Source organism: Lissotriton helveticus (assembly GCF_964261635.1).
Source record: "Lissotriton helveticus chromosome 1_1 unlocalized genomic scaffold, aLisHel1.1 SUPER_1_unloc_14, whole genome shotgun sequence".
Classification (NCBI taxonomy): Eukaryota; Metazoa; Chordata; class Amphibia; order Caudata; family Salamandridae; genus Lissotriton; species Lissotriton helveticus.
The window spans coordinates 3,452,547-3,471,751 of NW_027611653.1; the positions used below are offsets into that span (position 1 = coordinate 3,452,547).

General features: G+C 44.0%; 1 protein-coding gene across 1 annotated transcript in view; it reads left to right on the top strand.

Annotated features, from left to right (window-relative positions):
• The window catches only part of LOC144805543 (uncharacterized), a 472,572-nt gene that overhangs the window by 52,842 nt on the left and 400,525 nt on the right, over positions 1-19,205 (top strand). The window contains 2 exon segments of the mRNA XM_078672076.1: positions 11,068-13,538; positions 15,950-16,693. Coding sequence (XP_078528202.1) covers positions 11,781-13,538; positions 15,950-16,693 — 2,502 coding nt within the window. The 5' untranslated portion in view covers positions 11,068-11,780.

Here is a 19,205-nt window from a genome sequence, read left to right on the forward strand (position 1 = left end):
TTTGAGATCTCGTATGAAGCTGCTGGACACACAGCCTGTGGCCTGCGTTTATGTAAATGGGCTCAACTCCGATGCCGTTCAGATCGCCTGGGAGTTTGAGATCTCGTATGAAGCTGCTGGACACACAGCCTGTGGCCTGCGTTTACATAAATGGGCTCAACTCCAATGCCGTTCAGATCGCCTGGGAGTTTGAGATCTCGTATGAAGCTGCTGGACACACAGCCTGTGGCATGCGTTTACGTAAATGGGCTCAACTCCGATGCCGTTCAGATCGCCTGGGAGTTTGAGATCTCCTATGAAGCTGCTGGACACACAGCCTGTGGCCTGCATTTACGTAAATTGGGCTCAACTCCGATGCCGTTCAGATCGCCTGGGAGTTTGAGATCTTGTATGAAGCTGCTGGACACACAGCCTGTGGCCTGCGTTTACGTAAATGGGCTCAACTCCGATGCCCTTCAGATCGCCTGGGAGTTTGAGATCTCGTATGAAGCTGCTGGACACACAGCCTGTGGCCTGCATTTACGTAAATGGGCTCAACTCCGACGCCGTTCAGATCGCCTGGGAGTTTGAGATCTCGTATGAAGCTGCTGGACACACAGCCTGTGGCCTGCATTTACGTAAATGGGCTCAACTCCGATGCCGTTCAGATCACCTGGGAGTTTGAGATCTCGTATGAAGCTGCTGGACACACAGCCTGTGGCCTGCGTTTACGTAAATGGGCTCAACTCCGATGCGGTTCAGATCGCCTGGGAGTTTGAGATCTCGTATGAAGCTGCTGGACACACAGCCTGTGGCCTGCATTTACGTAAATGGGCTCAACTCCGATGCCGTTCAGATCACCTGGGAGTTTGAGATCTCGTATGAAGCTGCTGGACACACAGCCTGTGGCCTGCATTTATGTAAATGGGCTCAACTCCGATGCCATTCAGATCGCCTGGGAGTTTGAGATCTCGTATGAAGCTGCTGGACACACAGCCTGTGGCCTGCATTTGCGTAAATGGGCTCAACTCCGATGCCATTCAGATCGCCTGGGAGTTTGAGATCACGTATGAAGCTGCTGGACACACAGCCTGTGGCCTGCATTACGTAAATGGGCTCAACTCCGATGCCGTTCAGATCGCCTGGGGCACTGGGCTTAGTGTTATAATTTCTGATGTCTTCGTCTCAAACTGGAGGGTCGCAAATTTGAATCCTGGTTGGTGCACTATGAATAGTGACTTGTATATTTTTACTGTGCTGCCACCACACAGGCAAACTGACCCAGGAGTTACAAGTTAGCCATGGTGGCTACGGGCCATTGCTTACATTGATGGCCCCACCCAGGTCTCTGGCCCTCTGGACAGCTATCTAAACAGAGGACATGCCTTTTGAGAAGCTGGTAACCCCAGTGCTTCTTCGAACAGTTCTTTTATCGTGGCGCTCCATTTTAAGTGACCAACTCTCACCCCAATGGCCTCCTCAAATGGTGCGATGTTTGGGTGACATTCGTTCCGCGAAGTCCTGAAGCGTTCATAAAGCACAAGCCCGAAACCCATCAGCCTATATCTTCCAGGATCAAGACCTAACGAGAAGAACAAACGCAGAATTCAAATGTTTTGATAGGCCAATGTCATAGTCACAGTTTGATGCACTGTAGTCGTTCACCGTATTAGCAGGTCTTTTGTAATTAGGCGCTCCTACCTGGAGACGGTGGGTATGTGGTCACTATTAGTAAGGGGTTATTGTCCGCCATTGCAGATACACTGTCTACCTTGATACTTCGGCTTTTCCTCAACCTTTGTGTTGTTATAAAAGTACCAGTAACCTTTATAAGGCAAGTCGGTAAGCTTTATAATGTTGTCTATCAGTTGTCGCTTTATCCCCTTCTTGTAAAATATTGAAATAAGTACACGTACGTTGTGAGAATAGCTATTGTTGCTGCTGCTTTCTTTTATTGCAGCACAGCAATGCCTCTATTATAAATCGAACATTGATTATTCGAATAGTATTGATTTAATTCCAGAGTGACTTTTACACCATTAAGGCAATAAATAATACATTGACCTCATAATTGTGTTGAATCAGTTTATCCTGTTAGAGTCCTGTCTTTCACACTAGATCCCACCAGCTATTACATGCTCACCTGCATCAGATTCTTCTAGTGCCTGGCATGTGTTATTGCATTGTTTGCATTAGATTCTCTTAGTGCTTGGCCTGTGTTATTGCATTGTCTGCATCAGATTCTGATCGTGCCTGGTCCATGCTATTGCATTGTTTCCCTCAGATTCTCCTTGTGCCTGGCCCGTGTTATTGCATTGTTTGCATCAGATTCTTCCAGTGCCTGGAATGTGTTATTGCATTGTTTGCATCAATCCTAGTGCCTGGCCTGTGTTATTGTATTGTTTGTCCCAGATTCTCTTAGTGCCTGGCCTGTGTTATTGCATTGTTTGTGTGAGATTCTTCTAGTGCCTGGCCTGTGTTATTGCATTGTTTACATCAGATTCTCCTAGTGTCTGGCCCGTGTTATTGCATTGTTTGCGTCAGATTCTCCCAACGCCTGGCCAGTGTTATTGCATTGTTTACATCAGATTTTCCTTGTGCCTGGCCTGTGTTATTGCATTGTTTACATCAGATTTTCCTTGTGCCTGGCCAGTGTTATTGCATTGTTTACATCAGATTCTCCTAGTGTCTGGCCCGTGTTATTGCATTGTTTGCGTCAGATTCTCCCAACGCCTGGCCTGTGTTATTGCATTGTTTACATCAGATTTTCCTTGTGCCAGGCCTGTGTTATTGCATTGTTTACATAAAGATTTTCCTTGTGCCTGGACTGTGTTATTGCATTGTTTGCATCAGATTCACCTAGTGCCTGGCCAGTGTTATTGTATTGTTTGCATCAGATTCTCCTCGAGCCTGGCCTGTGTTATTGCATTGTTTGCATCAGATTCTCCTCGAACCTGGCCTGTGTTATTGCATTGTTTACATCAGATTTTCCCAACGCCTGGCCTGTGTTATTGCATTGTTTACATCAGATTTTCCTTGGGCATGGCCTGTGTTATTGAATTGTTTACATCAGATTTTCCTTGTGCCTGGACTGTGTTATTGCAGTGTTTGTGTCAGATTCACCTAGTGCCTGGACTGTGTTATTGCATTGTTTGAATCAGATTCTCCTCAAGCCTGGCCTGTGTTATTGCATTGTTTACATCAGATTTTCCCAACACCTGTCCTGTTATTGCATTGTTTACATCAGATTTTCCTTGTGCCTGGCCGGTGTTATTGCATTGTTTACATCAGATTTTCCTTGTGTCTGGACTGTGTTATTGCATTGTTTGCATCAGATTCACATAGTGCCTGACCTGTGTTATTGCATTGTTTGCATCAGATTCTCCTCGCGCCTGGCCTGTGTTATTGCATTGTTTACATCAGATTTTCCTTGTGCCTGGCCTGTGTTATTGCATTGTTTACATCAGATTTTTCCTGTGCCTGGCCTGTGTTATTGCATTGTTTGCATCAGATTCTCCTCGTGCCTGGCCTGTGTTATTGCATTGTTTGCATCAGATTCACATAGTGCCTGACCTGTGTTATTGCATTGTTTGCATCAGATTCACATAGTGCCTGACCTGTGTTATTGCATTGTTTGCATCAGATTCTTCTCTAGCCTGGCCTGTGTTAATGCATGTTTGCATCAGAATCTCCTAGTGCCTGGCCTGTGTTAATGCATTGTTTGTGTGAGATTCTCCTAGTGCCTGGCCTGTGTTATTGCATTGTTTGCGTATGATGCTCCTCGTGCCTGGCCTGTGTTATTAGCATTGTTTGCGTCAGATTCTCCCAACGCCTGGCCTGTGTTATTGCATTGTTTAAATCAGATTCTCCTCGTGCCTGCCCTGTGTTATTGTATTGTTTGCATCAGATTTTCCTCATGCCTGGCCTGTGTTATTGCATTGTTTACATCAGATTCTCCATGTGCCTGGACTGTGTTGTTGCATTGTTTGCATCAGATTCACCTAGTGCCTGTCCAGTGCTATTGCACTGTTTGCATCAGATTCTCCTCAAGCTTGGCCTGTGTTATTGCATTGTTTACATCAGATTTTCCCAACACCTGGCCTGTTATTGCATTGTTTACATCAGATTCTCCTCGTGCCTGGCCTGTGTTATTAGCATTGTTTGCGTCAGATTCTCCCAACGCCTGGCCTGTGTTTTTGCATTGTTTACATTAGATTCTCCTTGTGCCTGGCCTGTGTTAATGCATTGTTTACATCAGATTCTCATAGTGTCTGGCCCGTGTTATTGCATTGTTTGCGTCAGATTCTCCCAACGCCTGACCAGTGTTATTGCATTGTTTACATGCAATTTTCCTTGTACCTGGCCTGTGTTATTGCATTGTTTGCGTCAGATTCTCCTCGTGCCTGGCCTGTGTTATTAGCATTGTTTGCGTCAGATTCGCCCAACGCCTGGCCTGTGTTTTTGCATTGTTTTCATCAGATTCTCCTTCCTGCCTGGCCTGTGTTTTTGCATTGTTTACATCAGATTCTCCTCGTGCCTGGCCTGTGTTATTGCATTGTTTGCGTCAGATTCTCCCAACGCCTGGCCAGTGTTATTGCATTGTTTACATCAGATTTTCCTTGTGCCTGGCCTGTGTTATTGCATTTTTTACATCAGATTTTCATTGTGCCTGGTCAGTGTTATTGCATTGTTCACATCAGATTCTCCTAGTGTCTGGCCCGTGTTATTGCATTGTTAGCGTCTGATTCTCCCAACGCCTGGCCTGTGTTATTGCATTGTTTACATCAGATTTTCCTTGTGCCAGGCTTGTGTTATTGCATTGTTTACATAAAGATTTTCCTTGTGCCTGGACTGTGTTATTGCATTGTTTGCATCAGATTCACCTAGTGCCTGGCCTGTGTTATTGCATTGATTGCATCAGATTCTCCTCTAGCCTGGCCTGTGTTATTGCATTGTTTGCATCAGATTCTCCTCGAGCCTGGCCTGTGTTATTGCATTGTTTACATCAGAATTTCCCAACGCCTGGCCTGTGTTATTGCATTGTTTACATCAGATTTTCCTTGTGCCTGGACTGTGTTATTTCAGTGTTTGTGTAAGATTCACCTAGTGCCTGGACTGTGTTATTGCAATGTCTGCATCAGATTCTCCTCAAGCCTGGCCTGTGTTATTGCATTGTTTACATCAGATTTTCCCAACACCTGGCCTGTTATTGCATTGTTTACATCAGATTTTCCTTGTGCCTGTCAGGTGTTATTGCATTGTTTACATCAGATTTTCCTTGTGCCTGGACTGTGTTATTGCATTGTGTACATCAGATTCACCTAGTGCCTGGCCAGGGTTATTGCATTGTTTGCATCAGATTCACATAGTTCCTGACCTGTGTTATTGCAGTGTTTGCATCAGATTCTCCTCGCGCCTGGCCTGTGTTATCGCATTGTTTACATCAGATTTTCCTTGTGCGTGGCCTGTGTTATTGCATTGTTTACGTCAGATTTTCCTTGTGCCTGGACTGTGTTATTGCAGTGTTTGTGTCAGATTCACCTAGTGCCTGGACTGTGTTATTGCATTGTTTGCATCAGATTCTCCTCAAGCCTGGCCTGTGTTATTGCATTGTTTACATCAGATTTTCCTTGTGCCTGGCCGGTGGTATTGCATTGTTTACATCAGATTTTCCTTGTGCATGGCCTGTGTTATTGCAGTGTTTGCATCAGATTCACCTAGTGCCTGACCTGTGTTATTGCATTGTTTGCATCAGATTCTTCTCTAGCCTGGTCTGTGTTATTGCCTGTTTGCATCAGAATCTCCTTGTGCCTGGCCTGTGTTAATTCATGTTTGCATCAGAATCTCCTAGTGCCTGACCTGTGTTAATGCATTGTTTGCATTAGATTCTCCTCGTGCCTGGCCCGTGTTATTGCATTGTTTGCGTCAGATTCTCCCAACGCCTGGCCTGTGTTATTGTATTGTTTACATCAGATTTTCCTCATGCCTGGCTTGTGTTATTGCATTGTTTACATCAGATTCTTCATGTGCCTGGACTGAGTTATTGCATTGTTTGCATCAGATTCACCTAGTGCCTGTCCAGTGTTATTGCAGTGTTTGCATCAGATTCTCCTCCAGCCTGGCCTGTGTTACTGCATTGTTTACATCAGATTTTCCCAACACCTGGCCTGGCATTGCATTGTTTACATCAGATTTTCCTTGTGCCTGGGCTGTGTTATTGCATTGTTTACATCAGATTTTCCTTGTGCCTGGACTGTGTTATTGCAGTGTTTGTGTCAGATTTACCTAGTGCCTGGCCAGTGTTATTGCATTGTTTGCATCAGATTCACCTAGTGCCTGGCATGTGGTATTGCATTGTTTGCATCATATTCTCCTCGAGCCTGGCCTGTGTTATTGCATTGTTTACATCAGATTTTACTTGTGCCTGGCCAGTGTTATTGCATTGTTTCCATCAGATTCACCTAGTGTCTGACCTGTGTTATTACATTGTTTTCATCAGATTCTCCTCAAGCCTGGCCTGTGTTATTGCATTGTTTGAATCACATTCACATAGTGCCTGACCCGTGTTAATGCATTGTTTGCATCAGATTCTCCTTGTGCCTGGCCTGTGTTATTGCATGGTTTGTGTGAGATTCTCCTAGTGCCTGGCCTGTGTTATTGCATTGTTTACATCAGATTCTCCTAGTGTCTGGCCCGTGTTATTGCATTGTTTGCATCAAATTCTCCCAACGCCTGTCCTGTGTGATTGCATTGTTTACATCAGATTTTCCTTGTGCCTGGCCTGTATTATTGCATTGTTTACATCGGATTTTCTTTGTACCTGGACTGTGTTATTGCATTGTTTGCATCAGATGCACCTAGTGCCTTACCTGTGTTATTACATTGTTTACATCAGATTTTCCCAACGCTTGGCCTATGTTATTGCATTGTTTACATCAGATTTTCCTTGTTCCTGGCCTGTGTTATTACATTGTTTGCGTCACGTTTTTCTAGTACCTGGTCTGTTATTGCATTATGTGCGCTGCTTTTGGTATGTTATTATTCTAATAGTTGCAGCTTTTCTAACAAACATGGTACCTTTTATCCCAATCAAGTGCATCTGACTGCAAACACACTGCACTCTCCCTGCATTAGCAATCTACTTCCTATTAATGTAGCAACAGTCAGCCCAGCATGTCTGCCAGAGATGTTGTAGGGTCAGAAACAGTACATAGGTCAGTGGTGAGTAAGATTTTAAATGAAGAAGCTGCTGTGATAGACGGCAAAACATCCATGTCGAAACATCAGCAGTAGGACAATGGTACATGGAACGATAATAGTAGATTTATTTACACTTCTGTGCGGTGCGTGTCACTAATGTTCTTTTCTTCCACTCTCATGAGATGGTTTTACAAAGCAACTCTGAGCTCACTGAGTGTGGAGCTTCCACGAATCCCAGAGACAGGCTGTTCCAAAGACGGTAACAGAGAAGGGTGATAGATCTGAGTCTTGATCCTGGCAGATGGACGGGTGATCTCTGATGGGGTGTAGTTGGTCTTTGTGTTGCCACGGCTTTTCAGGGGGTGTAAGAAATTGTCAGCAATTTGTGGAGGGCCTTCTTTTAGGGGAGAACCACCGAGCTTCATGCAATAGGGACTAAAGGGTTTGTGTCTGCGCAGGAGGAGTTACATTCTGATAGCAAAATGGAGGACCTTGTCCAAACGGGATTGATGTTACCAAGGATTAACATCTTCAGTTATGACATATAGTGAAAGTCCATTTACCTCGAGTTGCTTGAAAAGCTTTCTGCCCTCTGCTGGTGCAGGCTGGATGTTTAGTCTCTAGTTGGCATTTGCCAGGGGATGTTCAAATACAGTGGTAGAATTAAACCTTGGAGCAGCACTTGTAGTCTTGACTCTTGGAGTCTTGTAGTGTGTGCTGGCTGCGGTAGAACTGTCTTAATGTTTCATGGAGCTCAGAAAACCCAGACTCTCCGTCCTCTCAGAGCACGAGCTCTGTGGCTTGACCAGTTGAACTGCAATAAAGAAGATGACCTAGACCAGTACTACCTCTCCCGACCTTTGAACTGATCATTGAGGAAAGAAGCCCTTGTCTGGAAAGCAGATCCACACAAGGTGCAGCTGACAGAAGACCCTGCCTGGAAGGAAGATCTGCACAAAACTCAGCTGACAGAAGTCCTGCCTCGCAGGAAGATCTGCACAGGGCACCGCTGACAGAAGTACAGCCTGGAAGGAAGATCTGCATGAGGCATGGCTGACAGAATTCCTGCCTGAAAGGAAGATCTGCACAAGGCGCAGCTGACCGAAGCCCCTTCCTGGAAGAAAGATCTGCACAAGGCACAGCTGACAGAAGCCCCTGCCTGGAAGGAAGATCTGCATGACAAGGCACAGCTGACCGAAGCCTCTGCCTGGAATGAAGATCTGCACAAGGCTCAGCTGACAGAAGTCCTGACTGGAAGGAAGAACTGCACAAGGCACAGCTGACGGAGGTCCTGCCTGGAAGGAAGATCTGCACAGGACGCAGCTGATGGAAGGTCTGCCTGGCGGTGACCTCAACGCAGTGTGAGACCCACAAACCACAAGATCCTTCAAGCCCAGCTAGCCACAGTGGACGCAATGTACACCAAATTCCTGATTTATATTTCAGCGGATGGTTTATTTCATCACAAATATCCTGCCCGCCCCATTAAAAATGCATTACATCCTGTGGCAATTATAATAAGGCAGGCAGGATATCTGTCACATTTTGATAATGCCTTGGCTTCGTTTGCAGAGTTTACCCCGCGGAACTCCATGAAGTGTCAGGGAAACTCCGCCGCACTCTGCAGACTTCCGCTAGTGGCAGAGTTTAAGTTGCACTGCTCGTACTGATTTTTAGTGCCAGGAGTTTAACCCCCACTGTAAAATCAGCACGAACAGCACTACGCGTCGTGCCAGAGGGCATTGCTGCTTTCTGCCGCTCTAATTGATATTCTAATCGAGTGGCAGCTTCATCAACAAGAATGGCAGATTTTAACACTCGAGTGGTCGCGACCTGCCTTGACCTCCCGCAATGAGAAATCTCACCAGGAGGAGGTCTAGCGTGCTATATTTTCTCACAAGCGCTCGTCACCTTACCGTTGGCGAACCGCTTGAGAAAATAACTCTGTTCTACATGGAGTTTTTTGGACCAGGAGTGGGCAAAACTTTGCGAGCTCCGCCAGCAGAGCGGAATTCTTTACCCACCCCTAGTTTTGAGGCAATAATCTGTTGGACAAACTCCTAACTAGGCCCTTTGTCTGCAATAAGTGTTGTAGAAGAAGTGAGATCCATGGCCTTGTGAGTATGAGGCAGTTATCTGACTTCTGATGAACCCCACAGAGTGAGTGTGCAGCCAGAGGGCAGTAGGGGGGCCGAAGGACATGAAATTAGATAAACTTGAATATGAGAAATATGGAAAGGTAGAAATGCTGCATCACCTGTGGATAACTGACACCTCCTCCCGCTCTTCCAAATGCCCATCCGGTCACAAATGGCATCCTGGGCCCCAAAAGGACAACGTCATGCCAGATGCCATGTAATGTTGGAAAAGGGGGGAAAAGAGTAATAGGCACACATCTGCTGCGGGGATATGTCAGGTAAATTATTGGTTGTGATGGATTCTCTTTAAGTACTAAATGACTGATCAAGTTGAATATTAAAATATATGAATCAACGTTTGTTTACCTTATCAGCGCTTATAATGTAAAGGATGGGGCTTACAGTGAACCCCTCGTTCTGTTTTACACAAAAGCCCCGGAAGGAGCTGCATCTTACAGAACTTTATCTACTTTAGGAAGAACTAAAGACTTGTTTTTTAAAGTTATCTTTCTGGGCCAGAACCGTGCACTGTAAGCGGCACTAGTTTCAGGGAGATGGAGAGATGTTATGGTGATAGGAAACTCCCCTCAACTCACAATAATATTCAATCTTCCAGGTTAGAAGAAACCAGAAATGCTTGAACCAAGGGAGCTGTTGAAAGTGTCAAAGGTGACTTATGAACAGCGAGTAAAGACAGGAGTTGATATTTGAGATGATCTTAAGTGAATCGGAAAGAATGAGAAAAAGTGTGTAAATGGAGTTATTTTTGTTGTATACTTCGTAAAGAGTTACTGGAAATTTTACAGCCCAGCCTGATCCATCTCTTTCTCTAAACTCTATTGTTCTTTAAATGAAATCTTGACCATAAGCGTCTATCTTAAGCTATACCTCAAGCACTTGGGTGCTCCGTGAGTGCCTTTACTTTGCAAAGTTACTCTGTAAACACTGGTAAATCACCTCCTTTTCAGACATTAATAAGATGTCACCTGATCAACAGAACTTTTAGTTAAATATCTGTGTATGATGAAATATTCCTTGCTAAGTTTCGAAAGCGATAAAGAAGAAGGGGGAGATTTACTAAGATTTTGCACTGTGTTTGCGTCACAAAAGAGGCACAAAATTGCGCAAAATCTTTTCTCCTAATTTACTTTCCAGCGCTAAACTTGTTTAAGACTGGAAATAACGTTAAAGTAATGTGACACTGCGCATACCTTTGTTTCGCATTACTTTGTGCCATGGGGCATGCCAAGGGTGGTGCATGGGCGTTCCCGTGCAACCACAAAACTAGGTGCAAGGAAGGAGAAATGCTTTCCTTTCTCCTTCCTTTTCTGACTTTGCATGTGTGCTGCACTGTGCAACACGTATGCAAAATGGTAAAAGCTTTCCCTCGTGTTGAGGCATAGTAATTTGTACAGTAAGGGTGTCCTTCCTTTACAAAACCCATGCTGGACTCACAGACACACACACCCTAGTGCTCTGGTGCTAAAGTGTGTGCATGGCGCAGGCCCTCTGTAATCAGTGCCGGCGCAAGGGAAAGGAAAGGAGAGAGCCATATCTCTGAAAATATGGTGCTCTCCTGTTCCCTTCCTGTCGCACCACGCAACGTAGCCTCGCGGGGGAGGGCTGCGCTGCATTGTGTGGAGATTTGGTAAATCTCCCCTGAAATGTCTGTTACAACCAGTTAAACATTGTGTATTCTCATTCCATTATGTTTCAATTTAGTAATTTAAAATATCTTTACATCCAACAGAAACAAGCCTTGAATGTATGAAATGACCATCAATAATGAAGTGAATGCTGTAAATCTTCAATAATAGCAGAAATATTGAGCTACAGTATTCAGGAAAACATCAGCGCAGTCGGCGACAGAGGAACCTGCACACATACTGACAGATCCCGAATCAAGCATCAAGGGCAGTTCAGTGATTGTAAGAGTCTGAGCTGTGCACCTCCACGCTACAAGACGAAGAAATGACCTTAGTAAAATTAAGGCAACAACAATAACAAACTGCCTCCTGTATGAACAAGTGTCCAACACCAGCTTTGATCATGGGATCGGTATGATGTGATTACCACAGTGCTCTGTTTTATAAAATGATGACAAGCCATCATTCCGTGCTCTAGGTGAATTGTAAACTCTTTCTGGCCAAACCACAGTAACCAGAGAAGAGCACAACAGAGTGGAGCCAGACAACTGACGGGTAAAGGAAAGAGGAGTTCTTATATCTACAATACGACAGACTGTCCCGATTTGCACCGGCCAGAAGGAAGATACATCTTTACCCGCAAGAGTGCATTGCCATAATCCAATCTAAAGGCACAATCGCCTACAAAGACAGCTTCTATTAGGAGTGTGGCAAATATTTGGTGGCTATCGCATTTTATTGTTAAAACAGAAATCAAACGTGCAAATTATTGCACACATATAAAGTGTGTGAGAAAAACACAAGTGCTTTATCAGCCATGTCGGCCCATCAGGAAATGCAGTCCTGTGATGTAGACAAATATATACCCGACCCACAGACACTAACCAAGAAAGAAGAATCCTACACATACAGCAAGAGCTTTAGTTTGTCATCACTACGCAAGCTTCATCAGCAAACCTACATAGGAGAAAAAACATTCAAGTGCAGTGAATGTGTAAAGAGCTTTGGTCAGTTATCAACCCTACAGATACATCAGCGTACACACACGGGGGAAAAGCCATATCATTGCAGTGAATGTGCAAAGTGCTTTAGTCAATTATCAAACCTCCAACAACATCAGCGAATACACACAGGGAAAAAACCATTCAAGTGCAGTGAATGTGCAAAGTGCTTTAGTCAATTATCAAACCTCCAACAACATCAGCGAATAGACACAGGGGAAAAACCATTCAAGTGCAGTGAAGGTGCAAAGTGCTTTAGTAAGTTATCAAAACTCCAAAAACATCAGCGAATACACACAGGGGAAAAACCATTCAAGTGCAGTGTATGTGCAAAGTGCTTTAGTCAGTTATCACACCTTCAAAGCCATCAGCGAACACACACAGGGGAAAAACCATTCAAGTGCAGTGAATGTGATCGTAGTTTTCGCGACTCTTCAGCATTAAGGTGTCATCAGCGAACACACACAGGGGAAAAACCATTCAAGTGCAATGAATGTGGGAAGAGCTTTAGTCAGATATCAGACCGAAAACGTCATCAGCGAACACACACGGGGGAAAAAACATTCAAGTGCAGTGAATGTGACAATAGTTTTTGCAGCTCTTCAGCATTAAGGTATCATCTGCGAACACACACAGTAGAAAAACCATTCAAGTGCAGTGAGTGTGCACAAAGCTTCAGTCGGTTATCAGACTTAAAACGTCATCAGCAAACACACACGGGGGAAAAACCCTATCATTGTAGTGAATGTGACCGTAGTTTTCGCGACTCTTCAGCATTAAGGTATCATCAGCGAACACACACAGGGGAAAAACCATTCAAGTGCAATGAATGTGGGAAGAGCTTTAGTCAGATATCAGACCGAAAACGTCATCAGCGAACACACACGGGGGAAAAACCTTATTATTGTAGTGAATGTGACAGTAGTTTTCGCGACTCTTCAGCATTAAGGTATCATCATCGAACACACACAGGGGAAAAACCATTCAAGTGCAATGAATGTGGGAAGAGCTTTAGTCAGATATCAGACCGAAAACGTCATCAGCGAACACACACGGGGGAAAAACCCTATCATTGTAGTGAATGTGACCGTAGTTTTCGCGACTCTTCAACATTAAGGTATCATCAGCGAACACACACAGGGGAAAAACCATTCAAGTGCAATGAATGTGGGAAGAGCTTTAGTCATATATCAGGCCGAAAACGTCATCAGCGAACACACACGGGGGAAAAACCTTATTATTGTAGTGAATGTGACAGTAGTTTTCGCGACTCTTCAACATTAAGGTATCATCTGGGAACACACACAGGGAAAAAACCATTCAAGTGCAGTGAATGTGCAAAGTGCTTTAGTCACTTATCAAACCTCCAAAAACATCAACGAATACACACAGGGGAAAAACCATTCAAGTGCAATGAATGTGCAAAGTGCTTTGGTCAGTTATCAACCCTACAGATACATCAGCGTACACACACGGGGGAAAAGCCATATCATTGCAGTGAATGTGCAAAGTGCTTTAGTCAATTATCAAACCTCCAACAACATCAGCGAATACACACAGGGGAAAAACCATTCAAGTGCAGTTAATGTGCAAAGTGCTTTAGTCAATTATCAAACCTCCAACAACATCAGCGAATAGACTAAGCATGGGCGGATTTTGCGTATTGGCAATCCGCGGATCTGCGTATTTGCGTATTTGCGGATTGCGACAATACGCAAAATCCGCGGATCCCAGCGTATTTTTTTTTTTGCGTGTTCGCACGGGTTTCTGCAAGTTCGCGAGGGTTTTATTGTACAAAACGCTCGCGAACGTGCAGAAACCCGTGCGAACACAATGTGGCTACTCATGGCCAAACGGACGGGCTTCCATGCGAGTGGGCATGCCTCTTGTGTGTATAAAAGGTCAGAGGCCGATCAGATGAAGATGCAGAGACTCCTGCTCACAGGGACAGCACAGGGATTGTGCTCGTGAAAGTCAAGGATGCAAAGGCCTCTCTATCCAGCATCAAAGCGGACTTTCGACGGTGCAAACCCACCTCAATAAATAAACGGAGGCCTGAAAGTTAGGCAAAGAACAGAAATAAAACAAAGCCCCTGAAACGTCTAGCTAGCAGTCAACATATCAATGGGTCAGAAGGATTTTAAGCTCGGTCTTGAAAGTTGCAAGACAGCACTCTCGATTGTTTCTGGGCTGATGAGTGAGTCACTGCATTTGAGCTTCAACAAGTTCCAGGGACCATGTGTGCACTGTTTCCGACGGCGCCAGCAAGCTGCCAGCGCCGTTGAAAAATAGTTACAAAGTTAGCTGCACCTGCTCTGTGCAAGCTAACTTTGTAACTATTTTACAACGGCGCTGGAAGCTTGCTGGCGCCATTACATGAGTGGGTGGGGGGAAGGGTGGGGGGAATCCGTTACATCCGCGGATTTTGTCGGATTTTTGGGAAAATACGTAAAATACACGGATTGCGTATTCACCAAAAATCCGAAAAATCCGTGGACGTAACGGATTTGCCGCCCATGCTTAGAATAGACACAGGGGAAAAACCATTCAAGTGCAGTGAAGGTGCAAAGTGCTTTAGTCACTTATCAAACCTCCAACAACATCAGCAAATACACACAGGGGAAAAACCATTCAAGTGCAGTGAATGTGCAAAGTGCTTTAGTCACTTATCAAGCCTCCAACAACATCAGCGAATACACACAGGGGAAAAACCATTCTAGTGCAGTGAATGTGCAAAGTGCTTTAGTCAGTTATCACACCTTCAAAGCCATCAGCGAACACACAGGGGAAAAACCATTCAAGTGCAGTGAATGTGACAATAGTTTTTGCAGCTCTTCAGCATTAAGGTATCATCTGCAAACACACACAGTAGAAAAACCATTCAAGTGCAGTGAGTGTGCAAAGAGCTTCAGTCGGTTATCAGACTTAAAAAGTCATCAGCAAACACACACAGGGGAAAAACCCTATCATTGTAGTGAATGTGACCGTAGTTTTCGCGCCTCTTCAGCATTAAGGTATCATCAGCGAACACACACGGGAAAAACCATTCAAGTGCAGTGAATGTGCAAAGTGCTTTAGTCACTTATCAAACCTCCAAAAACATCAACGAATACACACAGGGAAAAAACCATTCAAGTGCAATGAATGTGGAAAGTGCTTTAGTCGGTTATCCCACCTTCAAAGACATCAGCGAACACACACAGGGAAAAAAACATTAAAGTGCAGTGAATGTGCAAAGTGCTTTAGTCGGTCATCACACCTTCAAAGTCATAATCGAACACACACAGGAGAAAACCCCCATCATTGTAGTGAATGTGACAGTAGTTTTTGCAGCTCTTCAGCATTAAGGTATCAGCGAACACACACGGGGAAAACCATTCAAGCGCAGTGAATGTGCAAAGTGCTTTAGTCTTATCACACCTTCAAAGACATCAGCGTACATACACAGGGGAAAAACCATTTCAGTGCAGTGAATGTGCAAAGTGCTTAATTCGGTTATCACACCTCCAAAAACATCAACAAACACACAAGGGAAAAACCATTCAAGTGCAGTAAATGTGCAAAGTGTTTTAGTCTGTTATCACACCTTCAACGTCATAATCGAACATACACGGGGGAAAAACCATTCAATTGCAGTGAATGTGCAAAGTGCTTTAGTTGGTTATCACCACTTCAAAGACATCAGCGAACACACACAGGGAAAAAAACATTCAAGTGCAGTGAATGTGCAAAGTGCTTTAGTTGGTTATCACCACTTCAAAGACATCAGCGAACACACACAGGGAAAAAAACATTCAAGTGCAGTGAATTTGCAAAGTGCTTTAGTCGGTTATCACACCTTTCAAAGACATCAGCGAACACACACAGGGGAAAAACCATTCAAGTGCAGTGAATGTGCAAAGTGCCTTAGTCGGTTATCACACCTTCAAAGACATCAGCGAACACACACGGGGAAAAAACATTCAAGTGCAATTAATATGTAAAGATCTTTAGTCAGGTAATCAGACTTAAAAAGTCAGCAGCGAACACACACACGGGGGAAAACCCCTATCATTGTAGTGAATGTTACAGTAGTTTTTGCAGCTCTTCAGCATTAAGGTATCACCAGCGAACACACACAGTAGAAAAACCATTCAAGTGCAGTGAATGTGCAAAGTGCTTTAGTCACTTATCAAGCTTCCAAAAACATCAGCGAATACACACAGGGGGAAAACCATTCAAGTGCAGTGAATGTGCAAAGTGCTTTAGTCGGTTATCACACCTTCAAAGCCATCAGCGAACACACACCGGGGAAAAACCATTCAAGTGCAGTGAATGTGACAATAGTTTTTGCAGCTCTTCACCATTAAGGTATCATCTGCGAACACACACAGTAGAAAAACCATTCAAGTGCAGTGAGTGTGCAAAGAGCTTCAGTCGGTTATCAGACTTATAAAGTCATCAGCAAACACACACAGGGGAAAAACCCTATCATTGTAGTGAATGTGACCGTAGTTTTCGCGACTCTTCAGCTTTAAGGTATCATCAGCGAACACACACAGGGAAAAAACCATTCAAGTGCAGTGAATGTGCAAAGTGTTTTAGTCACTCATCAAACCTCCAAAAACATCAGCGAATACACACAGGGGAAAAACCATTCAAGTGCAACGAATGTGGGAAGAGCTTTAGTCAAATATCAGACCGAACACCGTCATCAGCGAGCACACACGGGGGAAAAACCTTATTATTGTAGTGAATGTGACAGTAGTTTTTGCGACTCTTCAACATTAAGGTATCATCAGGGAACGCACACAGGGAAAAAAACATTCAAGTGCAGTGAATGTGCAAAGTGCTTTAGTCACTTATCAAACCTCCAAAAACATCAACGAATACACACAGGGGAAAAACCATTCAAGTGCGGTGAATGTGCAAAGTGCTTTAGTCGGTTATCACACCTTTTAAAGACATCAGCGAACACACACGGGGAAAAAACATTCAAGTGCAATTAATATGTAAAGAGCTTTAGTCAGTTAATCAGACTTAAAAAGTCAGCAGCGAACACACACACGGGGGAAAACCCCTATCATTGTAGTGAATGTTACAGTAGTTTTTGCAGCTCTTCAGCATTAAGGTATCACCAGCGAACACACACAGTAGAAAAACCATTCAAGTGCAGTGAATTTGCAAAGTGCTTTAGTCGGTTATCACACCTTTCAAAGACATCAGCGAACACACACAGGGGAAAAACCATTCAAGTGCAGTGAATGTGCAAAGTGCCTTAGTCGGTTATCACACCTTCAAAGACATCAGCGAACACACACGGGGGAAAAAACATTCAAGTGCAATTAATATGTAAAGATCTTTAGTCAGGTAATCAGACTTAAAAAGTCAGCAGCGAACACACACACGGGGGAAAACCCCTATCATTGTAGTGAATGTTACAGTAGTTTTTGCAGCTCTTCAGCATTAAGGTATCACCAGCGAACACACGCAGTAGAAAAACCATTCAAGTGCAGTGAATGTGCAAAGTGCTTTAGTCACTTATCAAGCTTCCAAAAACATCAGCGAATACACACAGGGGGAAAACCATTCAAGTGCAGTGAATGTGCAAAGTGCTTTAGTCGGTTATCACACCTTCAAAGCCATCAGCGAACACACACCGGGGAAAAACCATTCAAGTGCAGTGAATGTGACAATAGTTTTTGCAGCTCTTCACCATTAAGGTATCATCTGCGAACACACACAGTAGAAAAACCATTCAAGTGCAGTGAGTGTGCAAAGAGCTTCAGTCGGTTATCAGACTTATAAAGTCATCAGCAAACACACACAGGGGAAAAACCCTATCATTGTAGTGAATGGGACCGTAGTTTTCGCGACTCTTCAGCTTTAAGGTATCATCAGCGAACACACACAGGGAAAAAACCATTCAAGTGCAGTGAATGTGCAAAGTGTTTTAGTCACTCATCAAACCTCCAAAAACATCAGCGAATACACACAGGGGAAAAACCATTCAAGTGCAACGAATGTGGGAAGAGCTTTAGTCAAATATCAGACCGAACACCGTCATCAGCGAGCACACACGGGGGAAAAACCTTATTATTGTAGTGAATGTGACAGTAGTTTTTGCGACTCTTCAACATTAAGGTATCATCAGGGAACGCACACAGGGAAAAAAACATTCAAGTGCAGTGAATGTGCAAAGTGCTTTAGTCACTTATCAAACCTCCAAAAACATCAACGAATACACACAGGGGAAAAACCATTCAAGTGCGGTGAATGTGCAAAGTGCTTTAGTCGGTTATCACACCTTTTAAAGACATCAGCGAACACACACGGGGAAAAACCATTCAAGTGCAATTAATATGTAAAGAGCTTTAGTCAGTTAATCAGACTTAAAAAGTCAGCAGCAAACACGCACGGGGGAAAAACCCTATCGTAGTGAATGTTACAGTAGTTTTTGCAGCTTTTCAGCATTAAGGTATCACCAGCGAACATACACAGTAGAAAAACAATTCAAGTGCAATGAATGTGGGAAGAGCTTTAGTCTATTATCAGACCTACAAACACATCAGCGAATACACACAAGGAAAAAACTATATGATTGCTGTGAATGTTTGAAGAGCTTTAGTCAGTTATCAACCCTACGAAAACATCAACAAACACACACAGGGGGAAAGCCACTCAAGTGCAATGAATGTGTCAACAATTAGAGCTACAAAGTCATCAGCGAACACACAGGAGGAAAACATAGAAGGGCACTAAAAAGTGAGAAGTGATTTTGTCAATTTTTGATCCCACACAGTCCTCAGTGAATACACTCCTTCATTTAACTCACATGGAAATAATCCTAGAGCTGCAGAGATACCGGAAAGAACTTAAGAACATCAAAAATAATATTGACCCTTGTAAATGTAAATGTAATTTGTACCTGTAAAGTGCACCAGTACCCCAACTGGGGTGTCCTGGCGCTGTAACGCATACCGCTGTGGAACCCTTCCTGGCTTTTCCCTGTGAAATGTCCACTCCTGGGCCCCCCCAAGGTGAAGCCAGGCATCCCAGCGCTGTTGGGGCTGTTGTGGAGATTAAGCAAGCTATTGCCCAAAGTTGCAGAGTGGGACCAATGATTCGAATAGGCACCGAGGCCAGACCTCTGCATCAGGGTCTGCCACTCTAACCATTGAGCCACACTTCTCCACTTCTGACCCTTCTGAGGACATAGAAAAGAGCAAAACAGTGCAGTTATTGTAAGAGGAATGAATTAC